Consider the following 12944-nt stretch of genomic DNA (forward strand, 5'->3'; position numbering starts at 1 on the left):
GTGAGTAGAATAACTTTACTCCAAGCAAAAGTGTATTCAATGTTTTTTAGTAATGCATGTTACAACAGCTTTTGTAATGTTGTTTACGGAAAAAGGGATAGCAACTTATGTAACACTTCGCAACAACTTGATACTGTAAGTAGTTGATTCTTTGGGAATATTTTTCAGATCCTTTTTTCATGAAGAATTCATATTATATGATTCCACAATGACCCTATTTTACCTGACTTACATCTTTTCAATTTCTTTCGCTATATTTAAACTGAGAAACTTCCTCGAAGTATTAGAGGAGTTTAATACAAGAAATGTTGCGAAGGCTGAAAAGATAAATAAATTGTTACAATTTATTTCAAAAATATTTTCTAACCAGTATAACATACATGATTTACTACAGTGATTGTGATTTATAGAAAATATAGTTTTTAGTAATGTTACGTAATTATTTATCGCTATTTTTTATTTGCTAATAAAATTCTACAAAAATTGTATACAAAATTCAAATATTACTTTTCCAGCAATCCGATATTTCATCATTTGTAACAATTGAGAACAAATAGAGAGACGTTACAGACTAGAACTAAATGAAGCGAATAAATAATAATGAATGAAGCTGCATCATAACAATAGTATAATCTATATAATACAAATATTAATATCATTTAAATGAATTAAACCAACAAACTTAATTATTCAAATTGAAAGAGAAAATATTTTACAAGAACATGCAATATAGGTCTGTTAAAATTATAACTAAGATTATAAACGAAATTAGAAACCAGACCATTTTGCCTATGAGATGAGAAAATGTAGCTAAAAACTTATTAGAGGTCACCCATAATTTGAAAAGTAAGAGCAAATCGCTATTGTAAAGGGTCATACACATAAAATACATAATGCATAATTCAACCCTAAAATACAACACTAACTGGAGATCTGTTATTTTATCACGAGAAATACCAAAGCCATTATATTTAGTAGTTGTTTACATTAGTACGCACTTACACCAATTCTAAACCCTCAAAATTGATGTACAGCCGATGTCAATTAATAATATTTAATTATTTATATTTTTTTAGATATGAACCTCAATATAATTGGCATCTAGTGTTTGATCTTACTATAATAACTGGTATTTTATTGATTGTCTTGGTATATAGCACATATATTCATATTGATTTCAAAAACATACGCATGAAATTTACTCAATTAAAATTCTATAGAACGCCTCACTATATGCGCAAATATTTGATAGTGACCTTAATAATTATCCTTTTCCATGGATCACAAAGAAAACTACAGGTAAACTAATTTAATTTACCGACTTAACCCTCAAGCTATTTTTAAATTTGTTTAGAACCCGCAGTATTTTAATTATATGTCCCTATCCTTAGTACTTTACTTCATAGACGTTTTGATAAGATTAAATCGAAAAATAATTGAAGTTCCCATTTTCAAAGTCGAAATACACCCTTCGGGTAAGCGTTCTTTAGGAATGATATTAAACCGCATAACATTTATTCTTTATTTCAGATGTGGTTTGCATAATAATGCGACGTCCAGTAGATTATATACATACGGTCGGACAAACCATCCGTATATGTATACCGCTGTTAGACCGAACAATCTATCAAGAATTCTGGCTTTCATCGGCCCCCTGCGAACCAGATTTGCGAGTTTATATTCCCGCTGTGGATGCCTGGTCCCGTGAGGTCTTTAATTTTTTTGACGGAACCGAGAAAAGAACAAAGATAGCACCAATTCGAGTTCGCTTAGAAGGACCCCTCGGTAATGGAATTAAATATTGGGAGAGGTACGAGGTCGCCGTATTTATTGGCGATGCTATAGGCGTTTCACAATTTGCCTCAGTGCTTAAGGAGATATCCAACTATATGAAGATTAAAGCAGATATTTGCTGCAAAAAGGTAAAAAGCTTTTATACATCTTGTAAGATACGGGATTTAAAACAAATATGTTAACAGGTCAATTGGAAAGTCCCCGGCCTACAATAGTAGAACAAATTTTTCTGGGAAAATTAGTTTTTTTCATTCAACATAATGGCCCTCAGAGGCGAGCGTCCAACTTTTCGATGCCATTTTTTTAGTATGACTTGTTCTTTGCATCAGAATAGGCCTCAGTTTCGGCGATCGACGAAATTTTTTCCCAGCGAGCATTCTTTTGAGATATGAGAACAGGAAATAGTTGCTGGAGGCCAGATCTCTAGAACACGGTGGATTAGAAAGCAATTCGAAACGCAATTCATAGATTTTTGCCATCGTTTTCGCTCACTTGTGACACGGTGCATTGTCTTGATGAAGCGGTACGTTTTTTTTTTCTCCAAATGCGGTCGTTTTTCGGCGATTTCGTCCTTCAAACTGTCCGATAATGCTATGTAATAGTCACTGTTGATGGTCCTTCCTTTTTCAAAGTAGTCAATGAAATTAGTCCATGCGCATCCCAAAATACAGACGCCAAAAACTTACTAGCTGACTATTGTGTTATCCCACGCTTTGGAGCGGGTTCATCGTGTTCAGTCCACTCGGATAACTATCGATTGGACTTTGGAGTGAAATGATGGAGCCATGTTTCATCCATATATGTCACATATCGGTTCAAAGACTCGTGTTTATTACGCTTGATCATCTTCAAACACTGCTCCGAATCATCAACTCGTTGTTTTTGGTCAAAAGTGAGCTCGCGCAGCACCCACTTTGCACAGAGTTTTCTCATACCCAAATAATCGTGAATCTTATGATGTACACGTTCGGTTGATATCTCTAGAGTGTCTGCAATTTCAGTCAATTTCAATTTACGGCCATTCAAAATCATTTTGTGGATTTTTTTAATGTTTTCATCGGTAACAACCTCTTTTGGGTGTCCACTGCGTTCAACGTCTTCGGTCCTCATGTCACCAACTTAGCATATCTATCGTCGATGGTTGATTTTCATGTAGTGTAGTAGTGTCGGTATCAAGCCAAGTTTTTTTCAACTGTGTTTTTTCCTTCAAAAAGCAATATTTTATCAACACGCGTAATTCTTTTTATAGTTTTCACACTAACAAAAGTTGCTTCAGCTGTCAAATTTATACATGCATCATTTGAGTGTTAGGGCTAACTAAAAAACATATGGATTTAATTCTAGTAGCGCCATCTATGTGTCAGGTAGGAGACTTTCAATTGACTTTACGCATCACCTATGATTCGGAACAGGAAGGAAATCATAACACCACTTATGGCTTTGTATCAAACTAGAAACTTTATTTATATCGCTGGTCTCTTATATATTTTTGGACAGCCTCTATATAAATTACAGCTCCCTCTATTAATTGCTCTTCTTCTTTCCTTCATTCGTACGTGTATCGACATAAATTATGTAATTCACACCTCATCTCAACTAAGTATATAACAACTACTCTAATTGGCATTATAAACAAATATTAGGAAAATACCTTTAAATTACCTGAACATAACTTTTGTTACATACTACATACAAATTTGTTTGAATTTAGAACTATTCTATTTCTAGGTGATGAGAATTTAATTTTAGTTAATGATTTAATTGAATAAGTCTGCACAATTATGTTATAAACAGACTGACTTTTAATACTAATTACTTAGTTTGTTCTTGGCCTGCCAAAAATACGTTATATGCCTTCCAATGAATTTGCTCGATGCCACTGGGCTGCCTTCATGAAATGGTATGCATCCTTTAAAAGTTTTCCTAGTTAGTTACCACCCCAGTCTTACGTCTTCAAGCCCACTATCGCCTTACATTATATATCAATCCATGATCCTTCGTAGCACTAAGGTACCATAGTACTCTTTTTATACCTTTCCATGCGCCTTTTGTTAATATCGGTAAATATATTCTAAACGGTACATCTTTAAATACTTCTTCACCATAAGTAATATTAAAATTGACTTCTATATATATATATATATATATATATATATATATATATATATATATATATATATATATATATTTGGAAGTCAATTTTAATATTACTTATGGTGAAGAAGTATATATATATATATATATATATATATATATATATATATATATATATATATATATATATATATAGGGCGTTGTGAATAAAAAATAATTAAATAAAACATATATAAGGATTGAAAAGTAAGTAATCGCTTTATTGTTAATCATGTGAATCATAATTATTATTATTAATATCATTGTAGTGCTTTGTGGTATACGATGTTTTTTGTTTGATTACCTGGCGCATAGATAAACAAATCTGATGGTTTTCCAACACGGGAACAGGAAACACACAATTGACCATGTGAGAAACATGGGTTTTCTAGATTAATACCACAAACACTTAATGATTGCCCCTGGGACTTGTTTATAGTCATAGCAAAAGCAAGCCGCACTGGAAACTGTAGTCCTTTAAACTCAAATGGCACATCAGTCGGAATCATTGGGATGCGCGGTATGATAACATCTTCTCCTTTATACTTTCCTTTGAGTATAGTTGCTTCTATCACATTGTTTAGTAATTTTTTTATCACTAACCGTGTACCGTTGCAAAGACGCGGTTGGTTGATATTTCGCAACATTATAACCACCGATCCAACCTTTAATTGAAGATTGTGAGGTGGCAATCCTGGCAAATCCAGCGAGTTTAAAAATTCCGGTGGATAGTTGACTACATCATCTTGATTAGTAGCCGAATCAACTGATTTATATATATCCTCAATTCGCCTGTAATTTGTTCTTGAATTTTGAAATTTAATTCATTTACATCTATGTTTTTTGCAGCCAGTATAGCTCGTTCGCTCAACCAATCATGGTTTCTGTAATTTTGAGAAACATCTGGAAACACTTTCTGAATAAGTTCATCTTTTGATCGAGTTAACTGACAAAAACTTTGAGGAAAGTTAATGCAGCCAGTCAACATGTCTATAGGAAATTTGCCATTACCAATGTCAATGAGTTGTTTAGAGAATATGTTTCCAGATTGGTCATTTTGCAACTCGACACGCATATTCTTGCTTAAATGAAGTACTTTGACATGTTTCCACAAATTGGAGGACTTTAGACATGCATTGAGTTCATCAGTTGGCGTTGATCGTGGAATCACTGGCAATGTTTGACGAAAATCTCCTGCTAATAAAATCATTGCACCACCAAATCGGTTATTATTGCTACGTAGATCTTTTAAGGTTCTGTCTAAAGCCTCCAAAGATTTTTTATGTGCCATTGCAGAGTTCTTCGAAACGTTGCAGGTTGGAGTTTCATTGCTTTGCATATTTAATGGCAATTTTAGTGCTGAATGGGCTGTTCGACCACCTTCAAGCAAAGTTGCTGCGATTCCCGACGAAGCGAGTGCAAGTGCAATTTTATTTTGTGAGCGAATTGTTGCTAATATTAATGAAATCAAAAAAGTTTTCCTGTACCACCAGGTGCATCTAAGAAGTAAATCCCTCCAGTTTCATCATTTGTTACTTTCATAAGAGTTTCAAATACATACTTCTGTTGTTCATTTAACAGTGGAAGATTTGTTTGAATTAATTCTTTCAAAGCGTTGTGATCATACAGTCTTTCTCGATGCAACTCTTGGTTAAAAGCGTCATGCATTGGACGATTGGGCGCGGTCAGGCCTAATTGAATTAATAGTTTGTTTGACATTATCAAGCACATGTCCTCAATTGAAATCAATGCTTCATTGTAAATTTCTTCACTGATTTGTATATTTGGATTTCCCATTCTATTCCGTATTTGATACAAAATATCATCACACATATAATCTTTGTACTTCATCCACAAATCAATTGGGTTTGATGGGAAGCATATATATATGATTATAGAAAACAATATTCGTATTTGATGAGCGTGTGATGATATTACAGCATCATTGAGAGTTTGATCCCAATGAGCGTCATTTTCAAGCAATTGCAAACGTTGACAGGCTTCTCTGTAGGATCCACACAATTCACCATCAACAGTTCGTAACTGTTGGAATGATGTTGGGCCACGTACATTGACTAATAGCAGTCGTAAATAAAAACATTCATCATTGCTTGGATGTACTGAATAAATCCGGCCAATCGCATCGGTGGAATATACATCTGTATATCCTGGAACTGGTTTTCCTTGTTTCCGTCGTATAAATCTCCTTGAGGATTGATTCCAGGTATAATATTTTGGCATTGGTTTGTGCGAAATCATCGTTTTGACATGTCTCAAAAAAACTGGTTAATGTAGTAGATGGTGGCTGAGCAGCTCTTTGTAGTGCGTTCTGTGCTGTAAAATACACTCTTTGCCCATTTTCTAAATGCACAGCTAAGTGAACAACAGAAGGGTGTCTCTCATGAATAGGAAAAGAAAATATTCGCCAAACTGCTTCATTACTACTGACATAGCGGCCCATTTGGTATTGGGTAACTTCATCATTAGAATTCTCTGCACCAATTCCAATCACAGCCATATCACTCCCTTTGGTTACATATTTGCAAATGTATTTAATCGATTTCACTGAATGGCAAGATTCAACGTTGATGTGTGCTTTGAATGTCTTTGATAAAATGGGTGAATATGGAACAATCCAACGATTATCTATTTCAATATCTTGTTGATTTAATTTGACAATTGTTGATTTTCCATTGTCTGCTGTCGATCTGCGACGATACAATGGATAACCGTCATTACCAGTAATTGTTTCCGATATTAATGTCCGTGGATATCGTTTTGAACATTTACCATCCATCATACACGGTGAATTTTGATTAAGAGTTCCACAGGGACCATGTATCATGTTTTTGATAACTACCTCATGCAATCCAGGATCTACTTGTACATTAGGGATTTCAGCTGATATCACTGCATCAACTTCATTTGGCCTTATCTTTTCAACCAACCAAATCAAAATGTGTGCATGTGGCAATCCTCGTTTCTGCCACTCCACAGAATACATCCAGCAGCGTGTCTCACCAAACACATTATGTTTTACGATGAAATTCATTAAAGATTTCAACTTTTGTCTAAAGACTCTGGCTGTAATATCATGACGATCAATGGGTGATTGCCCAGGGAATAACTCCTGCTTAATTTCTATCCATTGCGGATTGCATATAAATGTGATGAACAAATCTGCTGTACCATAATGACGAATATACGACATGGCATCTTGAGCATATTCGTGCATATGCCGAGGGCTTCCGATGTATGTTGCTGGAAGAATAGTCATCCGACCGACATTCTGTGCATTTCCATCAGTATTAATCGCATCTCGAAGGTGATTATACTCTTCAGATCGGAGTTTGGTTTGATTCAACCTGATGAATGTTAATCTCTCCGTTTCAATTTTAACATACATGTCAACAACATATTTGTGATAGAATCGCCGACATTTCAATATGTGATTATCTTCATTTTCCCGAATCATTAGGCGGTATGAATAATAGTTCATTGAACTGACTTTTTTGTTGGTTTCAGAACCTGTAAACAGATTTTGTTTTAATAACATTCAAATATAAAATTAAAATACATAATATAGTGACTGAGATATTATCGCCATAGCTAAACTAATATTTTAGTTACCTGTAATGGGATTTATCATTTTCATTGATAAATCGTAGCCATCTTCACCTTGCCAAAATATAATGGGATATTGCAGTGCATCATATGAGCGGTGTGTTTCCTTTATACGTTGTAATTGATCATTCCGACGATGTAAAACAATATCACGGGATTCAAAATTTTCTCCAACTACAACGATAGCAACTTCATCAAGAGTTGGTGCATTAAAACGTCTTGTATGTTGACCTACAGGTGTTTTATCAGCTCTGATTACAATTTTGTGATTATCGGATGGCATCAGATCCAGAGCAGTTTTAAACAATATAATCAATTGATTGTGTTGATGAAATAAAGTTTGTAATTGTTCTACAATAGACCTCTTTACTAAATTGTTATGTGCACAACGCAGATCAATTTCTTGTGGTGAATTGCCCATAAAATAAATTTGCAGGAATTTGTTGTCGCTATCTGACACTGGTAACAGTGAACCTGCTCTGTGATATATTTGCCCTTGTATCTGTAAATAAAAAAAATATTATGGTGTGGTATAAATTAATGGATTGTCAGTGATCAAACTTAAATAATATTTGATCTTAAAAAGTATATATTTAGTTTTAACTAATATCTATCAAATATAAAATATAATAAAAGTGTCACTGAAACTGAATCACCATATAATATGATGACTAAGTGATATATTTCGTAATGATTAAGAAATTGAAGATTAGTAACACATCTTAACTTTGGTGACAGAAAATTTTGTTCGTTAAAATAATTATGAGTAACTGCTATAATACATACCTTGAAAGTTGGCATAAAATTTTCCCGAACTGCATTTGTTACCCCAAATGAAGTCATTTGAAAGCAATTGTTATATTGTTGGATATGTGTCAAAAAGTGTATAGAATCTGTTCCTATTCCTGAAACCAATGAGTACAATGGTTCTGGTGGTGGATCCAATGGTATCAATTTCACTTTACCATTTGCGCAACACAATCCATTGGCTTCGTTTTTGTATTTTAATGCCTTACAGTGTGAGCAAACCAAGTTCATAGAACCAATAACAACACATTGGTAGTTACTGTAGTCAATTGACACATCGTAACTGAAAGCAGCTCGATTCAAACTTGCGCGATTATTAGTTGAATGTCGCGCTCGCGCTTCACGCGTTTGTGATATCCGAATTCTTTCACGTTCATTTCCGTCGTCACGTTCTTGTGCAGTACGATTAGATCGGTAATTAGCTTGGTTTATAGCATTTCTGGTTCTTCTACCTAAATTGCTTCGTCTTATAGGAGGCATATCAGATATAAATTATTTTTTCACTAATCACGAACTAAACAAACACTAACTAACTAAACACTCTGCACAAAACACGATATACGAATTTGTTTCGTGTATCAGTTGACAATTCATCTCTCATCTGTCAAAAGTCATCTGTAACAGACAACTTTTTTTTTTAAATTTGATATGACTTGAACTCAAATCCTTTTAAGCCGTACGAATTGTTTTATTTATTTAAAATTTGGATATTAAAAATAATAAAACACTGTTGGTAACGCGATTTTTGTTTGACTGATGTAATGACGTGGAAACTGATGCATTTTATCTCGCGTGCCGAAACTAATACAAAAGAAACGCGAGTTTCGGAACGCGACATTAAACTCCTCCAACTATGTATTCTGTGCTCCAACGCACACACGCACATTGTTTTGATAGATATGATCTTTGACGTTAGGAACACACCTACATTGCTTAGACAACAGTAAGTGCTTGTAATTTAATATGAACTTTATACCATAGCAATAAAGCTCAAGTTGACTACGTTTTAGTTACAAATCATTTGAATGGGAAAAAGAAAAGGGCTATTTTTAGGGGTTTTCCAGCAATAATTCTAATTTTTCTCGCCATAAAAACCATCCTTGAACTTCAACGAACATTTTAAAAAAAGATTTGGCCAAATTGGTCCAGGCGTTGTTGAGTTATGCGCTTACCAACACATTTTGCGATTCATTTTTATATATAAGATATATATATATATATATATATATATATATATATATATATATATATATATATATATATATATATATATATATGTATATATATAAGATATATATATATATATATATATATATATATATATATATATATAAATAGACGAATAATTATATCAAAATTTTAGTAATTTGCAACTCTGTTGGACCCAATAGAGTTGTTTTTAGTTTTCAGTACTTCTGTGGTCTTTGCAAATTAAAAAATCTTCTTCATTGGTTTCAATTTCTCTTTATCCTACCTATAATTTTGTTGGACTCCCTGTATCTACTTTTATAGTCCTTCAATGGTCCTTGTAAATTACACATTGCTGAGTTTCTAAACTCTTCTCCATTGATTTGAATATTTCTTCTTATCCTATCGATAATTCTGTTGCTCCCCATGTTTCTAATATTCTATTGCTAAACCTTGTAAATTACACACGGCTGCGTTACTAAACTTTTCTCCATTTGTTTCGATGTTTTTTTATACTACTGTTGAATTCCATGTCTATAATTATTGCTTCACTGTTCCTCGTAATTTATATACGGCTGCGTTAGTAAAATCTTCTTCATTGGTTTCAATGTTTCTGTTGATCCTATCGAAAACAAAAAAGTTTTCTAGTGTTCAATTGAACCTTGAGTGCTATGTCACTCCATAACTTAATTCGGCTTTCAGTTGCATACAGCCATCTCCTTACGTCTACTTTCCTCTTCCTTCTTGTAGCCCCCAGCTTCTTCGCATTTATATCAAGATATCGGGGCCGATGACCTGTTACGAATAACTTATGATTCGGGACGAAACGGAATTAATAACATCACTTCTGGCTTTGGAACAAAAGAGAAACTTAATTTGCATCGCTGGTCTTTTATACATCTGCAAACAACCTATACAAATTCCAGCGCCATCTGCCAGTTGATCTTCTTTTCTACATTGGCTCTAGTATCCACGCAAAATCATATATTTACCTTCATTTATAGGTTAGAGTTGTTTTATTATATATACATTGGACTTTTTTCCACACTAGTATAGGTAAAGTTTTAGGCGCGTTTTTTTATGTAGTGATCCCCCGAAGGCTTAATTCACCTAGTTAATAATTGTATAAATGAGTTTATTTTCATTAAAAGGCATATTTATGTTTTACGTTTAGTTCTGGTTTCCTTCGATGCAATAAGGAAATATTGCAAGTCATTATGATACTACTATATTTCCCTTTAGTTTGTCCTATTACTACTTGCATACATCTTTCTTGATAAATCTATATTTAATCACTGCATTCTCCTTGATCCATTTGCCATATCTGCAAAAGAGTTAGTATTGTGACATGTATATTCTGAACTATAGTACAATTGATGAAAAAGCTTTTACACTATATAATACAATTCCCTACAATTAAAGAATATTAATTGTATATTGACCTTTAGTTGTTTCCTCTTTCATCACACTGCCTTGGTAATTGTCAGCATTGAATCATAAAACAACATTCATAAAGTTTTATTCAATCACTGCCACTTTCAGAAACACTAATCAAGTTAATAAGTTATACCTCTGGAAATTCCATTAAATCCCTTCGTGGGATATCTTTACACCACTTAAATCCTATATTACCCAACAGTTTAGGACGGGATGTTCTACATCCCTCAAATAACTGTATATGTTTTGGCTTTTTATGGATACTTTCCAGACTAAAAATTTTCTCTGGAATAATTGTATTAAATTATGTTTCTATTGAAAAATGACTTACTGTTTTTAGAGAATTCGTAGATTTGATGATTAATTGAACAAGTTGATCTTGATTTGTCAGCTGTGTCTCATAAACACGGTTTCTTTTTGGTGAATTTAAGGTTATATTGTTCTTTATTTCTTGAGATATTCTAGTTACCGTACTATTATTCGGTGCAGCTATAACGCGCAAAAATTATTTTCAATAAAAACCGCGGCGATTTGAGATTCATTAAAACAACATTTGCCGGTTTATCACCCGTAATTATAATATTTTGAATAATTTTGCTGACAGTTGACAAACAGACAACTTTTGCAGGCTCTTTCGATTACATGTTCGAACTTCTCTAACATCATTTAACATATAACACATATAACCCTTTTTAAATAGAATAAAATGAGAAGGAAAATATTGCCTGACTGTAAAACAAATTTACAACTTTCGACAAACACATATTGATCACGTGTGTCACTACTGTTTTGAATATACTATATTTATTGATAACTTGATATTATTGAACATATTTTGTTTTATTTACATTAATTTTATTTAAGTTTATTTAAGTTAAGCTTTAGTTTTATTTTAAATTAATTTAATATTTTATGGCATTATTTTTTATATATTTTAACGTAAGTTTTCATAACAACAATTTATCGATGAATATTTTATGTGGTGATAAAGCGCCATCATACAACTAGCTCTAGGTTAACTACATGCTCTGATTTATCTAAAATATAAATTACAAAATGCTAGTACTCTGATGATAAATTATATAAATAGAATAGAAATAATCCAGTCCATCCTATTAACACTATTTTATTTTTAGGTTTACTTCATTTGGGTCTCTGATACTCATAAGCAATTGGAATGGCTGGTTGATTTAATATATGAAACGGAAAACAATGATCCGCGTGGGTTTTTTTGCTGTCATATATTCGTAACAGAACACTACAAGAACTTCGATCTAAGAACAATACTGTCCTTCATATTCGAAAAATATTACCGAAGGATATATGGAAAATCATTATTTATGAATTTGAGAGCGCTAACCTATTACAACCGTCCACGATTCCCTGAAATTCTAAAAAACATAAATTCATTTCATCCAAACGTAAGTCAATTGTTCAATGAAAAAATTGAATTAATTATGATTTTACTTTGTAGTCAAAGTTATTTGGAGTTTTCACTTCCGGATCTATTAATTTCGTAAATTCCATAGGCAAGGCTTGTACTGAGGTAAATGGACGCAAGAACAAGAAATTTCAGTATCATCCAAATGTAGTTTAGATATTTAATATTCAACAATATTGAATTTGTATTTATATAAAATTGTGGGAATTTACGTTTATTATATTAGTTATTATTAAATTATATATTCATTATTATTGGATATTAAATTAAGTTATAAAAATGTGTTTTAATTTTAATAAACCTGTTTGATTCTTACTTCAAGCAGTATATAGCAGTAAAATATAAGCACATATATAAGTAAAAGCTAAGGTAATTGAGTACATGAAAATGAAAAGGAAATTTCAGAAAATAAACATGATGAAAAAAGATATTAACTTATTCCAATGATCCTATCATTTATGGAGCCTCTCACTATAGTAGCGTTTAGACGGCTCACAAAATATTGCCTTTCGCCGTTTTT

At 32.7% G+C, this 12944-nt stretch overlaps 1 protein-coding gene across 5 annotated transcripts in view; it reads left to right on the forward strand.

Moving 5' to 3' along the window:
- LOC143200584 (dual oxidase 2) overlaps positions 1–12704 on the forward strand; it is a 44483-nt gene extending 31779 nt beyond the window's left edge. For all 5 annotated transcript variants that reach the window (XM_076411048.1, XM_076411047.1, XM_076411049.1 and 2 more), the window contains 6 exons: positions 51–135; positions 1077–1299; positions 1355–1475; positions 1531–1922; positions 12120–12404; positions 12458–12704. In XM_076411048.1, coding sequence (XP_076267163.1) covers positions 51–135; positions 1077–1299; positions 1355–1475; positions 1531–1922; positions 12120–12404; positions 12458–12580 — 1229 coding nt within the window. In that variant the 3' untranslated portion in view covers positions 12581–12704. The remainder of the gene's footprint in view (positions 1–50; positions 136–1076; positions 1300–1354; positions 1476–1530; positions 1923–12119; positions 12405–12457) is intronic.
- The last annotated feature ends 240 nt before the right edge of the window (positions 12705–12944 follow it).

Source organism: Rhynchophorus ferrugineus, unplaced genomic scaffold (genome assembly GCF_030347505.1).
Source record: "Rhynchophorus ferrugineus isolate W39M unplaced genomic scaffold, kcgeb_rfMv2 rfM8, whole genome shotgun sequence".
Classification (NCBI taxonomy): Eukaryota; Metazoa; Arthropoda; class Insecta; order Coleoptera; family Curculionidae; genus Rhynchophorus; species Rhynchophorus ferrugineus.